Below are 17,668 nucleotides of genomic sequence, written 5' to 3' on the forward strand. Positions count from 1 at the left end.
CAGTTTTGGCTGAAATTTTGCTTTTTACTTATTTTTAAAAATATATATTTTATTGATTTTTACAGAGAGGAAGGAAGAGGGATAGAGAGCTAGAAACGTCGATGAGAGAGAAACATTGACCAGCTGCATCTTGCATACCCCCTACTGGGGATGTGCCCGCAGCCAAGGTACATGCCCTTGACGGGAATCGAACCCAGAACCTTTCAGTCCACAGGCCGATGCTCTATCCACTGAGCCAAACCGGTTTCGGCTGCTTTTTACTTATTGAAGTGACTTTTATGAACACCAAGTATCATGTATTCTGTGGAAACATACTTGGATCTATCTGTCAGTAAGACTGTCCTTATAAGATAAGTAAAGGCGCCGAAACCGGTTTGGCTCAGTGGATAGAGCGTCAGCTTGAGGACTGAAAGGTCCCAGGTTCAATTCTGGTCAGGGGCATATACCTTGGTTGCGGGCACATTCCCAGTAGGGGGTGTGCAGGAGGCAGCTGATCGATGATTCTCTCTCATCAATGTTTCTGACTTTCTATCCTCTCTCTTCCTCTCTGTAAAAAATCAATAATATATATATATATATATATATATATATATATATATATATATATGTATATATATATATATATATATATATATATATATATATATATATATAAAAATAAAGATAAGTAAAGGCCATAAAAGTTGCTGTTAAAGTGTTTGTCCAATCTCCTCTAAATCCTCTTGCAGGCAGCAGACACGTCCCAGTCTGACACTCTGGAAGGAGAAGAATTTATAGAGTTCTATAAGGCATTGACTAAGCGTATTGAGGTGCAGGAACTGTTTGGAAACTTTTCGGCTGATGGGCAGAAGCTGACCCTGTTGGAATTTGTGGATTTCCTTCAAGAGGAGCAGAAAGAAGGAGAGCATGCTTCTGACCTTGCTCTGGCACTCATTGACCGTTATGAGCCTTCAGAAAGTGGTAAGAGGACCAGAACAGAGAGGTACCAGACAGGGGTCAGGCAAGGGGACCATGACCAGAAAGGTCCAGAGATCAGCAGCTTTCTGTCTAACTCAAGGAAGGCTGAGTCCACCCCTACCTCAGTCCCCAGCCCAATCATCTTCATCTCATTCTGCCACTTCTCAAATGAGTGCAGCCATTTCCATTTGTTGCCCAGATAAGACAAGTATCCTCTGTGATGCTAGGTCTCTCACAAGACCCCTGTCCTCCACCATGCTCATGTTGCACATCATTCACTCGCTGAAAGTTCTTCCTGAGATCAGCTTCTGGCCTCAATGGAAATATAAAACACTTGGTCCTCTTGCTTTGGTCTCTTCTCCTCTAGTACATATGCTTCATTTTCCTCTAGTTCCCTTCGTGGTTCCCTTCATGGTTCCAGAGAGCCAGCTATGACTTTACATGTTGGCTCTCTGCCCTTTCCTGGGCTTTCTCCGAGTTTACCAAATGGTTCTTGAAGTCTCTAAGTCCCTTAAAGTCCTAGGAAGCTAGTCAGCCCCTTTCTGAGGGAGATGATGATGAGGTCAATCATTCCGCATTTATCAAACACAACTAAAATATGCCCTCTCTGCCCTCAAATTTTTCTCCTTGCCCTTTAGTAGACATCTTCCTTTTCTCCATTCCCTTCAGAATGTGAGGAATTTACTAGTACATTATTAGTAATACTAGAGGCCTGATGCACAAAATTCATGCATGGATAGGGTCCTTAGGCCTGGCGGCAATCAGGGCGGATCAGGTTCCCCACCTCCCTGCCTCCTCCTTCCCTTGCTCCCTCAATGCCCTAGCTGCTGCTGGTCACCCGCCATGGTCCATGCTGCCCCCTGGTGGTCAGTGCAAGTCACAGTGTACAATTGACTTCTGGTCTCCCAGATGAACTCCCAAGGGGCCCCTGCATATTAGCCTTTTATATATAAAGAAATTATTTACAAGGCACTTTCATGTGCCTTACTTCATTTAGTTCTTACTACAATCTTTGAAAATCAAGATTGGGCTTTTGTCAAGTATTCCATAATGTGCCAATATCTCTACATGTCTTTCCTCCTCTAATCCTTACAATGACCTGTTGAAATAGGTTTTCTTATTGAGTTAGTTGTACAAGAGAGAAAAACTGAGGTTTAGAACAATTAAATTACTTGCTTAAAGCCAACAGCTAATGAGAGGAGGAATTGGGATTCAAACCCAGGTCATCTGATTCTTACTTGGTGCTAGAGAATAAAGATTAGAGATGAGATGAGCGAGAGATGGACAAGTGACCCAGATTTCCTAAGTCTCAATTCCCACTTCCATTCATTCATTCATTCATTCATTCACACACTACTTCTGCTAGTGCTTATTAAATACCTAAATGTGGCAGGACTTATGTGCGAGGCATCAGAGATACAGGAGTAGGTCAAGACAGGGGCAATGTATTCATGGAACTTAGAGTCAAGTAGAAAGTGTTGAAATCAGTAATTGCAGACTCATGTGGGTACTCAGAGAAGAAAGGGGACTGAAAGCAATCATCTCAGAGAACCCCATAGAAGAGGAATGGCACAGGGTTAAGAAATAGGGTCTTCTATTACATTTACTACATCCATTACATTTTTTCTACCCTCCCCCTGCACTCAACTATCAGACGCTATACTCTGCCTGCTGGGTAGTATCAGTCAAGAGACCTGGGCTCAGGTTCCCACTCTGCTTCTTCCTGAGTAACCTAGGTTAAGTTGCTTAATATGAGACTCAGTTTTCTCATTTTTAAAATAATTGGTGATCAAATGTAATAATGCATATGAAAGTACCTGGCAGCTGTGGACTTAACCTATTGATCTGATGTATTACTATAAAGAATGAAAGTTGCTGCCACTCTCCAGCATCTTCAGGCCTTATCAAATCTGGAACAAGAAACTTGGCATGAGAATATAATTGTTCTTTTTTTTTTTTTTTTTTTTTTGAGAATATAATTGTTCTGCCTTCCAAGGGGACCCCCCCCCCCCCCCCCCGCCCCAGCAATGTTTCCCTCAGTTAAATTGCACAGCCCAGTGGTGTAGAGTGTGGCTCTGATACCTAGCTGTCTAGGTTCAAGTCCCTACACTTACTGGTTATGTACATGGGATAAGTTAGCCAACCTCTCAAAACAGATTATATTACATCTACCTCATCATGTTGGTGATTTGTTGAATGTAACATCCTTTGTATAGAGCAAGTGCTCAAAAACTGTTAGTCATTGATGTTGTAAATGTATGAAGCCCATGCTGAAATGGCTGAGGGCTATGGAAGGGTGACAGGACCTGGCCCTTGAAGAAAGTGTGGTCTCAGGCAAAATACCGTATGGAAATTGACAATAGGAAGATAACCCTTAGATCATAGTGGGCAGCAGCTACACAGCTCAGGGAATAAAACAAAGATACCTTGGTCGTGTGGCTAACAAGCCTTTGACTTTGATTCTCTCTGGGCCTCAGTTTCCCTATCTATAAAATTATCCCTTCAAACTGAATTTTGTGCTGCCCATTTTGGTAGCCATGAGCACCATGTGACTGTTTAAATTTAAATGAACTAAATTCAGTTCCTGCCCTGGTGGGTGGGTATGGCTCAGTTGGTTGAGTGTCCTCCCTTGCACTAAAAGGTTGCTGGTTCTTTCCTGACCGGATTGGCTCACTGATTAGAACATCGGCCGAGGACTGAAGTGTCTTGAGTTCGATTCCCAGTCAAGGGCATGTACCTCTGTTATGGGGTTTGAACTCCATTCCTAGTTGGGGTGCATGAGGAGAAATCCAGTCTATGTGTCTCTTTCACATTGATGTTTCTCTTTCTTTTCTCTTCCTCCTCCCTCCCTTTCACTCTCTCTAAAATTTAATGGAAAAATATCCTTGGGTGAGGATAAATTTTAAAAATTTCGCTGGTTCAATTCCTGATCAGGCAGGGCACATGCTCAGGTTGAGGGCTTGATCCTCAGCAGGGGAGTACAGGAGGCAAATGATCAATGTTTCTCTCTCTCTTTTTCTCTCTTTTCCCCCTCCCTCTCCCTTCCCTCTCTCTCTCTCAAATCAATAAAAACATATATTTTAAAATTTAGTTCCTCAGTTACATGGCTACATTTTAAGTGCTCAGTAGCCTTATGTGTCTAGAAGCTATCATATCGAACAGTGCAGTTTCCATCGTAAAAAAGTTCTGTTGGACAGCATTGAACTAGAATGTTTGTAATTATTCCCCTTGTAGCTTTAACATTCTCTGGGGGTGGGGATAATTGAAATGATAGACACTGGACGGGGGCAAGTTAGGCTCTGGAGGCTGGGAGTGGACATCGTATGACAGGCAGGACCCTGGAGAGGAGTGGGGTGGGCTGGGTGTGCTGGGGTGCTCCCAGAGGTCTCTCATTCCAGTGTCCCCCTTCTCCACGCCTTAGGCAAGCTGCGGCATGTGCTGAGCATGGATGGCTTCCTCAGTTACCTGTACTCGAAGGACGGAGACATTTTCAACCCATCCTGCCTCCCTGTCTACCAGGATATGACTCAACCCCTGAACCACTACTACATCAACACCTCTCACAACACCTACCTGGTGGGGGACCAGCTTTGTGGCCGGAGCAGCGTCGAGGGATATATACGGTGCAGTGGGGAGGAAGTGGCGGAGGGGGGAGGAATCAAGCTCATGAGAAGGGAACACCTGACACCTGTGGAAAATTTAGGACACTGTTAATGGTCACAGGAATCTAAAATATGTTGTGAGGGGTGAGTTTGGGGGCTGAGGATCCTTAGATACCTGAGAAACTTGGAGGAGATACTGAAGACCTGTGGGAGAGTGGTATTAAAACCTATGAGTAAATGGAGCTTCTCTCTTTCATAGGCTATGGAACTCTTTTTGAACTCAGGCCCTGACAGATTTACTTTAAATAAGTAAATAAACTCAATGTTAAATGAAAGGCAGTGCAAGCATGTCAAACTCGCAGCCAGCGGGCCACATGCCTCATTTATTGAACATGTGGCCCGCCAGCTGTGAGTTTGACATGCTTGCAGTAGAGCATAGGAGTTAAAAGCATAGGTTCTGGAGTCAGACCATTTGAGGTCCAATCCTAACTACCTCACTGTTACTCTGGAACTAAATTTTTCACCTCCCTATGCCTCACTTTCCCCACTTGTGAATCAGAAATGATAACTGTCGATTCTGTCTAGGTTGTTGTGAGGATTCAATGATATAATCTGTGTCGATACCTAATAAATGGTAACTACTTTTATGGTGACCCATCATGCATTAGATAGAAAGTCAAGATATCTTTGCACTTACTACTGATCCAGAAGCTTCAGGGGATACAAAGATGAATGGAACATATAGCTTCTGCCCTAGGAAGTCCAGTAGAGAAAATACATTTACTGAGAGTTTGAGTAACCCAGGTGTTATACAATGAAATACAACCAGAACATCAGAGCATCATGAGGCAGTATGTGATGACTTACTAAGGAAAGATTGTGAGTTGGTTGGGAGTGAGGGGAAGTGTTGGAGATCAGTGTGAGCTACAGCAGGGTTCCAGTGGGCAGAGAATGGTCTGTGGAGATGTAGCTTGAACAGGGATCTGGAGAGGTAAGTGCACTGTTCTCTCCATAGTGGGGAGAGGGTCCCCAGGTGGAAGACTAGACCTTGACCCCTCCTGTCCCTGGGGGCTTGGGGTTCTTGCAGGGCCCTGAAGCGAGGGTGCCGCTGTGTGGAGGTGGATGTATGGGATGGACCTAATGGGGAGCCTGTTGTTTACCATGGACACACCCTGACCTCCCGTATCCTATTCAAAGAAGTCGTGGCCACTTTAAAACAGTATGCCTTCCAGGTAGGAACCCCAGGATGGGAATACTGTGAGGCAAGAGGATCTGAGGAAAAAGTGGCTGAGTCTGGGTCTGGGTCTAGAGAGGGTGAAGGGACAAGTGGAGGTTAGGTCAAATGGCATTTGGTAAAAGATATTTTAACAGGGAAGCATCAGGCAACTATTAAAAATTTATTGATTTTAGAGAGTGGGTGCTCAGAGAAGAAAGGGGGCTGAAACAATCCTATCTAATAAAAGAGAAACATGCAAATTGACCATACCTCTGCTACGCCCACCAGCCAATCAGGGCCAAACCTGCAAATTAACCCAACCAAGATGGCAACGGCCACAGAGCTGGAGCAAGCAGGAGGCTTGGGTTGCCCCCGGCGATGGAGGAAACCAAGTTTCCTGCCCTGGCCCTGGCCTTTGCTCAAGGCTATAATGTTTCAATTATAGAAGATAAATAAATCCCAGATACCTGCTTCCAGCTGGCCCTAGCCTCTGCTCAAGGAGGGACTGAAAAAAAAAAAGAAAAAAAAAAAAGAAAGGAGGGGCTGGGAGTTTGGATCACTGGGGGCCATGGTTGGCCTGCAAACCACCACAGGCCCCTTGCCCAGGCTGCCCCATGTCCCAAGGGAACCCCCACCCTGATCCAGATACCCTGGCCTGTGATCAGGGCCATCTTCTCTGGCTGCCTGCAGCTGGCCCCGCCCTCCCTCCCCCGCTGCCACCCACCCCTTGTTTCCTACTCGCAATTGGGTGATTGGAGCCTGATGGCCAGGGGAAGAGACCAATAGGTTGGCTGTTCTCGCAGACCAGCCCTCACTGTGGGTGGCCCTCTATATGTGGGATGACTGGTGGGGCCACCCCCGGTTCCCTGTTTACTATTGGGTGATTGGAACCTGCCAGCTGGGGAAAAGGACTGAGAGGTGATGAGTGAGCCTCATAGTGACTGGTCAAGTAGTCGTTCTGCCATTAGGGTCAATTTGCATATTACCCTTTATTATATAGGATTAGTTTTTACACTTAAAATTTTTATTATGCTCATCATTTAATTGTCCCTTAATTTTTTCTTTTTAGTTGAATTTATTGGGGGAGACATTGATTAATAAAACTACATAGGTTTCTATGTACAGTTCTACAATACATTGTGCTGTGCACTCACCACCCTAAGTCAAGTCTCCTTCCAGCACCATTTTTCCCTCCCCTAACTCCACTTTTTCTCTGGTAATCATCATACTGTTGTCTGTATCTATGTTGTCTGTTTGTTTTTTTGTTTGTTTGTTTGTTTAATCCCTTCACCTTTTCCACCCAGTTTCCCAAGCCCCCTCCCCTCTGACAGTTGTCAGTCTGTTCTCTATCTATGAGTCTGTTTCTATCTTGTTAGTTTTATCTTGTTCATTAGGTTCCATATATGAGTGAAATAATATGGTACTTGTCTTTTTCTGACTGGCTTATTTCACTTAGCATAATGCTCTCCAGCCCATCCATGCTATTGCAAAGGATAAGATTTTCTTCTTTTTTACATCCAGATAGTATTCCATTGTGTAAATATACCACAGCTTTTTTTATGCTCTCATCTACTGATATATACTTGAGCTGCTTCCAAATCTTGGCTATTGTAAATAATAATAAGAGAGGAATATAATGACCAACCGCATAACAACCGGATCATGGATCAGCAGGAGGGTGGGGCAGCAAGCTACAGCAGGGGTCAGAGAGCTACAGGAGGGGGCAGGGCAGCAAGCTATAGGGGGGAGGGAAAGGGGTGGGACTGGGGGGGGCTACAGGAGGGTGGCAGCAAGCTACTGGCTACAAGCAGGTGGTGGAGAGCTACAGGAGGGGGCAGGGCAGCAAGCTATGGGAGTGTGTGTGGGGAGCTGCAGGAGGGGGGCAGCAGGCAGAGAGCTATAGGAGGGTGTCAGCGAGCTACTGGTGCACGGATTTGTGAGCAGAGCTACTAGTTGTAAATGATGCTGCGATGAACAAAGGGGTGCATATATTCTTTTGAATCAGTGTTTCGGGTTTCTTTGGTTATAGTCTCATAAGTGGAATTGCTGGGTTGTAAGGCAGTTCCACTTCTAATTTTTTGAGATAACTTCATACTGCTTTGCACAGTGGCTCAACCAAGAGTGACTTTTAGATGTGAGGTGGGCTCCAGGCCCAGTAAGACCTCCTTGAGGCCTGAAATGGGATTGGAGGAGTTTAGCAATCAGGGTACTCAATTGAGTGAATATTCAGGCAACTAGGTGAGCGTGGAGAGGCAAGGAGGTTATAGGTGTTAGAACTCTGGCTTCAGAGTCCTCTTCCCTCATGGCAGACATCAGACTACCCAGTCATCTTGTCCCTGGAGAACCACTGCACCTGGGAACAGCAGGGGATCATAGCACAGCATCTGACCGAGATCCTGGGGGAACAGCTGCTGAGCACCACCTTGGATGGGCACCTGCCCACTCAGTTGCCCTCGCCTGAGGTACGGACCCTGCTCCCCAGCCCAAGCTCTTCTGTAGCTTCCATATCCCCCCACTTTGGCTCCTTCCTCCATGTTGGTGCCTTCTCACTCTCAGATGGACCATTTTGCTCTTCATATCCTTGAAGACAATTTTAACTAATTTACAGAGTTCTCTAAATTTTAAGTCAGTTTTACTTATATTTAGTTTTTCATTGGGAGTATCTTAATTTTTTTCCTGAAAGTTCATAATTGTTGTAGTCTATGCCAACAATAGAGAAAGAGAAATCCCGCCCCCACCATAATGACTTTCCTAATAATTGCTGTTAATAGATTTTAAATACTTCTATAAGCATATGTGTGTGTATGTGTGTATATTCATATTTTTAAATCTCTATTGTTCAGATTGTTATAATTGTTCCTCTTTCCCCCCCCCATAGCTCCCCTTCACCTGGTTCCCACCCCACCCTCTGCCCTTACCCATAGGTGTACGACTTTTGTCCAATCTCTTCCCACACACCCCACACTCCTTTCCCCCCGAGAATTGTCAGTCCACTTCCTTTCAGAATATAATAGAATATAATATTCTATTATATTCACCAGTTTATTCTGTTCATCAGATTTTTTTTATTCACTTGATTTTTAGATTCACTTGTTGTTAGATATGTTTTTGTTGTTCATAATTTTTATCTTTATCTTTTTCTTCTTCTTCCTCTTCTTAAAGAATACCTTTCAGCATTTCATATAATACTGGTTTGGTGTTGATGAACTCCTTTACCTATTTCTTATCTGTGAAGCTCTTTAGCTAACCTTCAATTCTGAATGTCAGCTTGGCTGGGTAGAGTACTCTCGGTTGTAGGTTCTTGATAATCATCACTTTGACTATTTCTTACCACTCCCTTCTGGCCTGTATAGTTTCTGTTGAGAAATCAGCTGACAGTTGTATGGGTGCTTCCCTGTAGGTAATTAACTGTTTTTCTCTTGCTGCTTTTAAATATATATATATATTGATTTTCCACAGAGAGGATAGAGAGCTCGAAACGTCAATGAGAGAGAAACATCAACCAACTGCCTCCAACACACACCCAGCCGGGGATGTGCCCACAACCAATGTACATGCCCTTGACCGGAATTGAACCTGGGACCCTTCAGTCTGCAAACCGATGCTCTATCCACTGAGCCAAACCGATTTCGGCTCTTTCTGCATTTAATATTCTCTCTTTGTCTTTTGCTCTTGGCATTTTAATTATGATGTGTCTTGGTGAGGTCCTCTTTGGATTCCTTTTGTTTGGGGTTCTGTGCACTTCCTGGACTTGTAAGTCTATTTTTTTCACCAGGTGGGGGAATTTTTCTGTCATTATTTCTTCAAATAGGTTTTCGGTATCTTGCTCTTTCTCTTCTTTTGGCAACCCCATAATTCTGATGTTAGTACGCTTGAAGTTGTCCCAGAGGCTCCTTACACCATCTTCATATTTTGGATTCTTTTTGCTTTTTGCTTTTCTAGTTGAGTGTTTTTCTTCTTTGTGTTTCAAATCTTTGACTTGATTCTTGGGGTCCTCTAGTCTGCTGTTAAATCTCTGTATAATATTTTTTATTTCAGTCAGTGTATGTTTAATTTCTAGTTGGTCCTTTTTCATAACCTCAAGGGTCTCCCTAAATTTATTGGCCTGTTCTAGAAAATTCTTGAAAAACCTTACAACTGTGGTTTTGAACTTTTTATCCATAGTTTGCTTTCCTCCATTTCTTTCATTTGTGACCTGTTTATTTGTCTCCACATTTTGGCTGCTTCCCTGAGTTGATAGAGTGGCTTTGTGTGCCAGGTGTCCTATAGGACTCAGTGGCTCAGACTCCCCAGTTACCTGAGGTGGACACTCTTGGTGCACCCCTTTGTGGGCTGTGTGCACAGTCTTGTAGTTAAGCCTTGATTGTTGTTGGTATCACTGGGAGGAATTGACCTCCAGTCCAATTGGTTGTAAGGATCAGCAGTGTCTATGCTGGGAGAACTTCTGTGCTGGAGATTCCCTTATGAGGCAAGACTTGCTTCAGTGGGGATTTGGTGCTCATGGAGTCTTGCCCCCTGAGTGTGTCCCTTATGGATCTGAGGAGTTGTAATCTAGATGGTCCTACTCTGACCCTTGGGTACACTGGTTCTTGGATCTCTAAGGAGGTGCTAATTTAGCCTCTGCCTGTGGCCACCCAGCAGGAGCTATGGAGAGATCTGCAGATTCCTCTTCTTTGTTTGGGTTTTAGATGAGGTCCAGTGTGAAGCAATGCAAGATGCTGTGGGGCCTTGGGCCTTCTTTTGGATGTTCTGGGTCTCTCTGCCTCAGCTGCAGTTGTTAGGTAAGTTTATATTTCAAAGGACCAGGCCATTCATATGCACATCCTCTGTGCACAGCTTGGATGTGGCGGGGTCTCAGGGCAGAGCAAACAGCAATGGCTTGCATTCAATCCTGCTCTGAGAGGCCCCCGGGTCTCAGTGTCCCTTGGTAATCGCTGCAAGCACCTCTGAAAAAAGCCGCGCTGGAGTTCTGCCTACTGCCAGACAGTCCAGTTTCTTCCCGTATGAGTCTGAGTCCCCAGTGTCTCGTCCGGAACTGGAGTTCAGAGCAGTTGGGAGCTTGTGTCTCCCTCCTGCTTGAAAAAGCCAGCTGCATACTCTCTGCACTTTATTTCCACAGCTCCTCTGAGTCTCAGTGTGCTTTTCTCTTCCATTCTAGTTGTAGAATTTCCACTTAGCCAGCTTTCCTGTAGTTCTGGATGATGTCTGTTTTGTCTTTTAGTTGTAGTTTTGAAGTTGTTGTGTGGGGCAGCAAGTTCAGGTGTTTATCTATGCCCCATCTTGATTTCTCCCCTCTTATAATATTCTTTATATTTTCATGTAAATCTTTAATCATTGAGGAATCTTTACGTGTCAAATGTGAGGTAGGGATATTTATCTATTTACTTGTTAATCTTAACCCAAGGATATTTTTCCATTGGTTTTTAGAGAGAATAGGAGAGGGAAAGACTGAGAGAAATATCGCTGTGAGGGAAACTTGATTGGTTGCCTACTGCACATGCCGGGACCAGGGCCTGGGCCAGGGAGGAGATTGCAACCAAGGTACACACCCTTGACTGGAATCGAACCCAGGACTCTTCAGTCCATAGGCCAGGGCTCTATCTACTGAGCCAAACCGGCTAAGGCTCTATTGATTTTTATTTATTTTTTTTAATAGTTTTTTAAAATATATTTTATTGATTTTCCACAGAGAGGAAGAGAGAGGGATAGAGAGTCAGAAACATCGATGAGAGAGAAACATTGATCAGCCGCCTCCTGCACACCCCCCACTGGGGATGTGCCTGCAACCAAGTACATGCCCTTGACCGGAATCAAACCCGGGACCCTTGAGTCCGCAGGCCGACGCTCTATCCACTGAGCCAAACTGGTTTCAGCTCCATTGATTTTTAGAAAGCGTGGAAGGGAGGGGAAGACACACACAGAGAGAAACATCAATGTGAGATTGATTGCCTCTCACATGAGCCCCGACCAAGGCTGGGGATGAAGACTGCATTGAACCTAGACCAGAATTGAACCTGGGACCCTCCAGTCTGTGGGCTGACACTCCTCCACTGGGTCAAACCAGATAGGGTCTCCATTTACCTTTTCTATATGAATAGAGATGTTACCAGTTTGCTTTTTCTTTTTCTTTCAGTTTGCTTTTAATAATACAAAATTCCTACTGTACGTATTAAGCAGCCTTCCTGTGGGAACTTCTGACTACTCGTTCATTTCTGTTGCCGTTGATGTGGCCCTGTAAGAGTAATAGGACTTGCATGGTCCCAGAAGGGCCCCGGAGCAGACAGGTAGCCAAGCCCCTTCATTTTTGTGCCCTAGGAGCTTCGGAAGAAGATTCTGGTGAAGGGGAAGAAGTTACAAACGCTTGAGGAAGATCTTGAAGAAGAGGAAGAGATAGAGTCTGAAGTAGAAGGGGAGGAGGAGCCTGAGCTGGAATCCCAGTTTGAGTCTGAGATCCAGGAGCTGAGCCCTCGCAGCAAAGACAAAAATGAGAAGGTAGGCCAGGGGAGCGGTCTTTGCTCTGGCATTTGGTTTGACTATCGCAAGCTGAGAGTCCATGTGCGAAGAGGCGAGAGCCAGGAGGGTAGACAGCCAAGGAGCAAAATGCCCCTTGCCCCCAATGAAAGAGGCATACTTGCCATCAGAATATATTACCATATATATTAGTAGATATATTGCAATGGCTGTCCAACTTCTTTAGGCCATGAAATCTTTTTTAAAAATATATTTTTATTGATTTCAGAGAGAGACAGGGAGAGAGAGAGATAGAAACATCAATATTGAGAATCGTTGATTAAACTGCCTCCTGCACGCCCCCTACTGGGGATTAAGCTCACAATCTGGGCATGTGCCTTTTGATTGGAATTGAACCGGACCCTTCATTCCGCAGGCCAAGGCTCTATCCACTGAGCCAAGCCAGCTAGGGCCATGAAATCTTTTTTAATGAAATCTTGCTGAAGCCGGTTTGGCTCAGTGGTAGAGCGTTGGTCTGCGGACTGGAAAGTCCCAAGTTCGATTCCAGTCAAGGGCATGTACATTGGTTGCGGGCACATCCCCAGTAGGGGTTGTGCAGGAGGTAGCTGGTCGATGTTTCTCTCTCATCGATGTTTCTAGCTCTCTATCTCTCTCCCTCTCTGTAAAAAATCAATAAAATATATTTAAAAAAAAAAAAAGAAATCTTATCTGGAATCTCAGTACATAAAATAGATAAATGCAGAGCCATCCTAATTGATATGCTCATTTGGCTCTATCCTGAGTCTCCCAGATAACTCTGGAGGCATTATTATATTGAGTAAGTAGGGCTTATTGGAGTGACTGCTGTCACCTCAACTAACGTGAGCTTAGTTAGAGAAAGCTTCTTGGAAAAGGTGAGTCTCAAGTAGGGCCAAAAATACTGAAGAGAAGGAGCAGGAAGAGGCAGGGACGGTGAAGACTGTGAGAAGGCTGTGCCTGAGTGGACCAGTTCCCTGTGGGGAAGGAGTGTGGTTTGTGGGACCATCCAGATCCTGTGCACTTGCTTGGCTCAGCTGCCTGCCTCCTCTGGGGCTCTGCTGTCCCCCCTGCTGCCATGCCCGGGGTGGAAATGGGAATTCAGGAGACACATCTAAAGGCTGTACTCTGGGACCCTCACATCCTCCCAGGTGTGACTCACAGACCATTTGTATTCCTTGACTTATCTATCTGGGTTCATGTACATTTTGACCAAAAATAATTGTTTTAAAAGACGAAAGACAGGGAGGATGACACTTGTTTAAAAATAATAAAATTTAAAAACTGTCTCCCAAAAAGTAAAATAGAACAGACTCTTCAGACCCAGAGGAAACTAATCCCACCAGTATATGTAGACTGCTTTTATTCCCATTCCCATCCCTAGGCTGTGATGTGCCCGCTGCTTTGTTCATCTATCTGTTGTCAGATTTTGGTCCAGGCTCCTCTTCCCAAGCCTGGGCTCCTTCTCTTTTTCAAGCAGGTGAGGCAGGAGGGATGATTCAGTGGGGGAGGTATCGGGCAGAGGCTTAGGCTGGGTGGGAAGTTCAGATCTTGGTTATTGGCTTCTTCCCTCTCAGATTGCTGATGGTTCGATTCCATCACCTTCTCTTTCTCCTTTTCCAGAAATCCAAGGCCATCTTGTGTCCATCCCTCTCTGCCCTGGTGGTCTATACAAAGACTGTCTCATTCTACAACTTCACCCATTCCAGGGAGCACTACCGCTTCTATGAGTTATCCTCTTTCTCTGAAACAAAGGCCAAGAACCTCATCAAGGAGACTGGTTAGGACCAAATGGGAGGGGCAGGGGAGAAATGGGATGGGTAAGGTTAGGCCTGATGGGCAAGCTGATGAGTTCTCAGAAGACAAGGAAGCTAAGGAAGGATCAGGGAGCTCGGAAACTTCTCCGGAGCAGGCATGGGGACAGGGGTTATAGTGGGCTCACAGCTCCAGGGAGAAGCTGGGGAGAAGACTGAAGTTGGTGGTACGAGGGGAGAGGGAGCATCCACTACACTTCCGATTCTCTGCCTGCACCCTCTTTACAGGCAACGAGTTTGTGCTGCATAACGCCTGGCAGTTGAGCCGTGTGTATCCCAGTGGTCTGAGGACAGATTCATCCAACTACAACCCCCAGGAATTCTGGAATGCAGGCTGCCAGATGGGTGAGGGGGCAGGAGGGCCAGTGGAGGGGGAGTGGGAGAGCAACAAGTTGACAACAAGATCATGGGTGGCTGAAGGGCCAGGGAATGCTCCAAGAGTGCTAGGCTGAGAAAGATACCTATGGAGGTATTCCCAGCAGGCCCTTTTACACCTCATATATCTTTTATAACTCCGAGAGGCTCAATGGCCGCCAAGGTGAATTCTCCCCTTCTCTTCTCCTGGGGCCCTCAGTGGCTATGAATGTGCAGACTGCGGGGCTTGAGATGGACATCTATGATGGGCTTTTCCGCCAGAATGGTGGCTGTGGCTACGTGCTGAAGCCAGACTTCCTACGTGATTCCCAAAGTTCCTTCCAACCGGAGAGGCCCATCAGCTCGTTCAAAGCCTGCACCCTCCTCATCCAGGTATAATGGAAAGTACAAATACTGGGAGGAAATTTGGGATAGCTGGGATAGAAGGGGGGTGGGGGAAAGAGGTGGCTAGGCCTGACAGGAGTGTAATGGGTGGAAAGTTCCTTGTGAGATGCAGGCTAGCCTGGCTGTTAACAGCCAATTGCCTACGTTCAAACCCTAGGAGCTGTGAAATTGTTGCGCAAGTTTCTTAACCTTAGTTTCCTCACCTGCAAAATAGGGGTAATACTACTAGCTACCTCACAGGGTTGTGGTGATTAGTTGAAAGCAAGTGCTTACAACAATGCCTGGTGCACAGTAAATGCTATAGAAGGGGTTGCTGTCACTCATAACCTTTTCAAACCTTGTTCAACTTCTGCTTGGATGCATTTTAAATTGCACATAGATTTCTAGAAGAAAAGCTGTTACCCATGGAGGGTTGGCTTTGCAAACCCAAAGCTAGAGCACCAAGTCCTGCATTTCCCTTTTCCCTAAGTTTTCCCCCTTCCCCTGGGGTGAGAGCTGGAGTGGGGCTGCTGAGCAGAAACTATTGCAGGTGATCAGCGGTCAACAACTCCCCAAAGTGGACAGCACCAAAGAGGCAGCCATTGTGGACCCACTGGTGAGAGTGGAGATCTTTGGTGTTCGCCCAGACACAGCCCGGCTGGAGACCAGCTACGTGGAAAATAACGGTGAGACGGGGCAGAGCTGGGGGGAGAGGAGAAGAGCATGACTGTTACTTTCCTAACATCCTGCCCTTCATTCAGTATGGTCCCTGTCATCACTATCCTGCCCCACCTCCATGGGAGGCAGCATGGAACAGGACGAAGAATTAGGGCTTAGACATGTTCAGTCTGAATCCTGGCCTCTCACTGATAAGGCCCAGTAACCACAGCAAACTGCTTACCCACTCAGAGCCTCAATTTCCTCACCAGATCGCTATGCAAATTAAGTGAGAGCACACAGGGAAAGTAACCCAGAATGCACGTCCCCCCAAAAGTCAACCATGTCTGTTCCTTTACTCCCTCCCACATTCACCCTTCTGCCACCCCAGGCTTTAATCCGTACTGGGGGCAGACACTATGCTTCCAGTTGCTGGTGCCTGAGCTGGCCATGCTGCGTTTTTTGGTGCTGGATTACAACTGGAGATTCCGAAATGACTTCATCGGTCAGTACACCTTGCCGTGGACCTGCATGCAACAAGGTGAGCCTGTCCTTCCACCCCTGGCCAAGCCCCCTCCTTTGGCTGCTCCCTAACGCTGTCCTCCTGCGCCTTTCCAGGTTACCGGCACATCCACCTGCTCTCCAAGGACGGCACCAGCCTCCACCCAGCCTCCCTCTTCGTGCACATCTGCATGCAGGAAGTGCGGAGGGAGGAGTTTGAATCTTAAGGTGGGCACCTCCTGGGAAGGGTGGGTGTGCTTGCTTCTGATGGTAAGAGAAACCGGAAAGGATGCTCCAGAGGCAGAGGTGATGGAAACCAAGCACAGCTGTGCGTTCCTCAGCACGAAGCTACCCCGCCCTCCCAACAAGCAAACCTAGGGCCTGGGTTTCTTTCTTTCTTTCTCTTTCCTTTCTTCATTTTCACACACTTTTGGTATCCTTCCTGCTCTTCCCTTGTGCGTACTCTATCCTGGAATTCCTTCCTTCCTTTCTGTAGGCTTAGTCCCTACCCAGACCTAGGACTAATCTCTCTTATCAACTCTGGCTCAAAGGCAGATTGCAACTACAAACCCAGAGGGGTTTGGGGCAAAGAAACACTAAGAGGCATTGTCCCCTCCCCAACAACTTCCTCAAAGGTCAGAGCCAAGGAAAGGAAACACCGAGCCTCAAGCCTCCACAAGCAAAGGCTGGGGAGAGAACTCACCCCAAGACTGTACCGTGACTCTCAAGAAAACACTGCACAGCCCCGAGTCCACGCTGGTCTGCTCCTTCCACCCCACCGGTGTTAATAGAGCTGCTCTCCCTAACTTGGCTTGAGTATGATCTGTCATTGCTGGGTAAAAAGGGAACGAGTAAGGGTTGGGGGACATTTGGGTTGACAGAAAAACGGGTTTCCAGGAGTCCCTCTGCATGGGCTGCCTGAGCATGGTACAGAAGCACAGCTTCTAGGGGTCAGTGCAAAAGGAGCAGACGAAGGTGATGTGATCCAAGTCCTGAAAAGTTTCCCTGTAAGTCCTGGTTTAGGACTGCTGTCCCAGCACAATTATTAATAGTATCCTCTTTAATTTCCCTAGTGTGCCCGAGTTTAGATGACTAATTATGGTCACTGTAAGATAATAATAGAATTCTGCATTAGAGATTTACCTCCAACCCTGCGGTCATTTGCCTTTCACACTGCCTTTATGCTTTAATTCTAGTGCGGCCTGAGGGGTGATGCTGGATTACACCTGTTTACACGGGGAGCTTAGTGAGTGGCAGTCTCCCTCTGCAAGGGTGGGGAATGTCTGGCCCACGGGCCAGGGGAGGCCCACGCAGGCGTTTGGTTTGGTCCTGCCAAGGCATTAGGGATAAACTAATTAAATGTCTGACCAAACATAGCAGGCTAGTTTTTAAGTTGATAATTTTGTACAGCCTGTGAATGATGTTATAAACATCCAAATTGCCTTTGGCAAGAAAAAGGTTCCTCATCCTTGCTCTACAGGTAGACAAAGTGGCTCAGAAATAGGGAGCAGAGCAAGGGCCAAGAGTCTTCAAGAACAGAGAGAAGGCCGAAACCGGTTTGGCTCAGTGGTAGAGCATCGGTCTGCGGACTGAAGAGTCCCAGGTTTGATTCCGGTCAAGGGCATGTACCTTGGTTGCGGGCACATCCCCGATAGGGGGTGTGCAAGAGGCGGCTGGTTGATGTTCTCTCTCATTGA

At 46.1% G+C, this 17,668-nt stretch overlaps 1 protein-coding gene across 4 annotated transcripts in view; it reads left to right on the plus strand.

The window, feature by feature from the left end:
* Nucleotides 1-17,650, plus strand: part of PLCD4 (phospholipase C delta 4) — a 29,307-nt gene extending 11,657 nt beyond the window's left edge. The window contains exons 6-18 of one of the 4 annotated variants that reach the window (XM_084893115.1): nt 729-960; nt 4,379-4,580; nt 5,647-5,791; nt 8,085-8,237; nt 12,091-12,267; nt 13,646-13,741; nt 13,885-14,041; nt 14,304-14,420; nt 14,650-14,822; nt 15,364-15,499; nt 15,862-16,011; nt 16,089-16,199; nt 16,468-17,650. In XM_084893115.1, the coding sequence (XP_084749241.1) occupies nt 729-960; nt 4,379-4,580; nt 5,647-5,791; nt 8,085-8,237; nt 12,091-12,267; nt 13,646-13,741; nt 13,885-14,041; nt 14,304-14,420; nt 14,650-14,822; nt 15,364-15,499; nt 15,862-16,011; nt 16,089-16,198 (1,848 nt within the window). In that variant the 3' untranslated portion in view covers nt 16,199; nt 16,468-17,650. Of the gene's footprint in view, nt 1-728; nt 961-4,378; nt 4,581-5,646; nt 5,792-8,084; nt 8,238-12,090; nt 12,268-13,645; nt 13,742-13,884; nt 14,042-14,303; nt 14,421-14,649; nt 14,823-15,363; nt 15,500-15,861; nt 16,012-16,088 lie in introns of all 4 variants that reach the window. The other 3 variants (XM_084893116.1, XM_084893118.1, XM_084893117.1) reach the window with 3 other exon arrangements.
* The last annotated feature ends 18 nt before the right edge of the window (nt 17,651-17,668 follow it).

Source organism: Pipistrellus hanaki (genome assembly GCF_964339955.1).
Source record: "Pipistrellus hanaki genome assembly, chromosome: 8".
Classification (NCBI taxonomy): domain Eukaryota; kingdom Metazoa; phylum Chordata; class Mammalia; order Chiroptera; family Vespertilionidae; genus Pipistrellus; species Pipistrellus hanaki.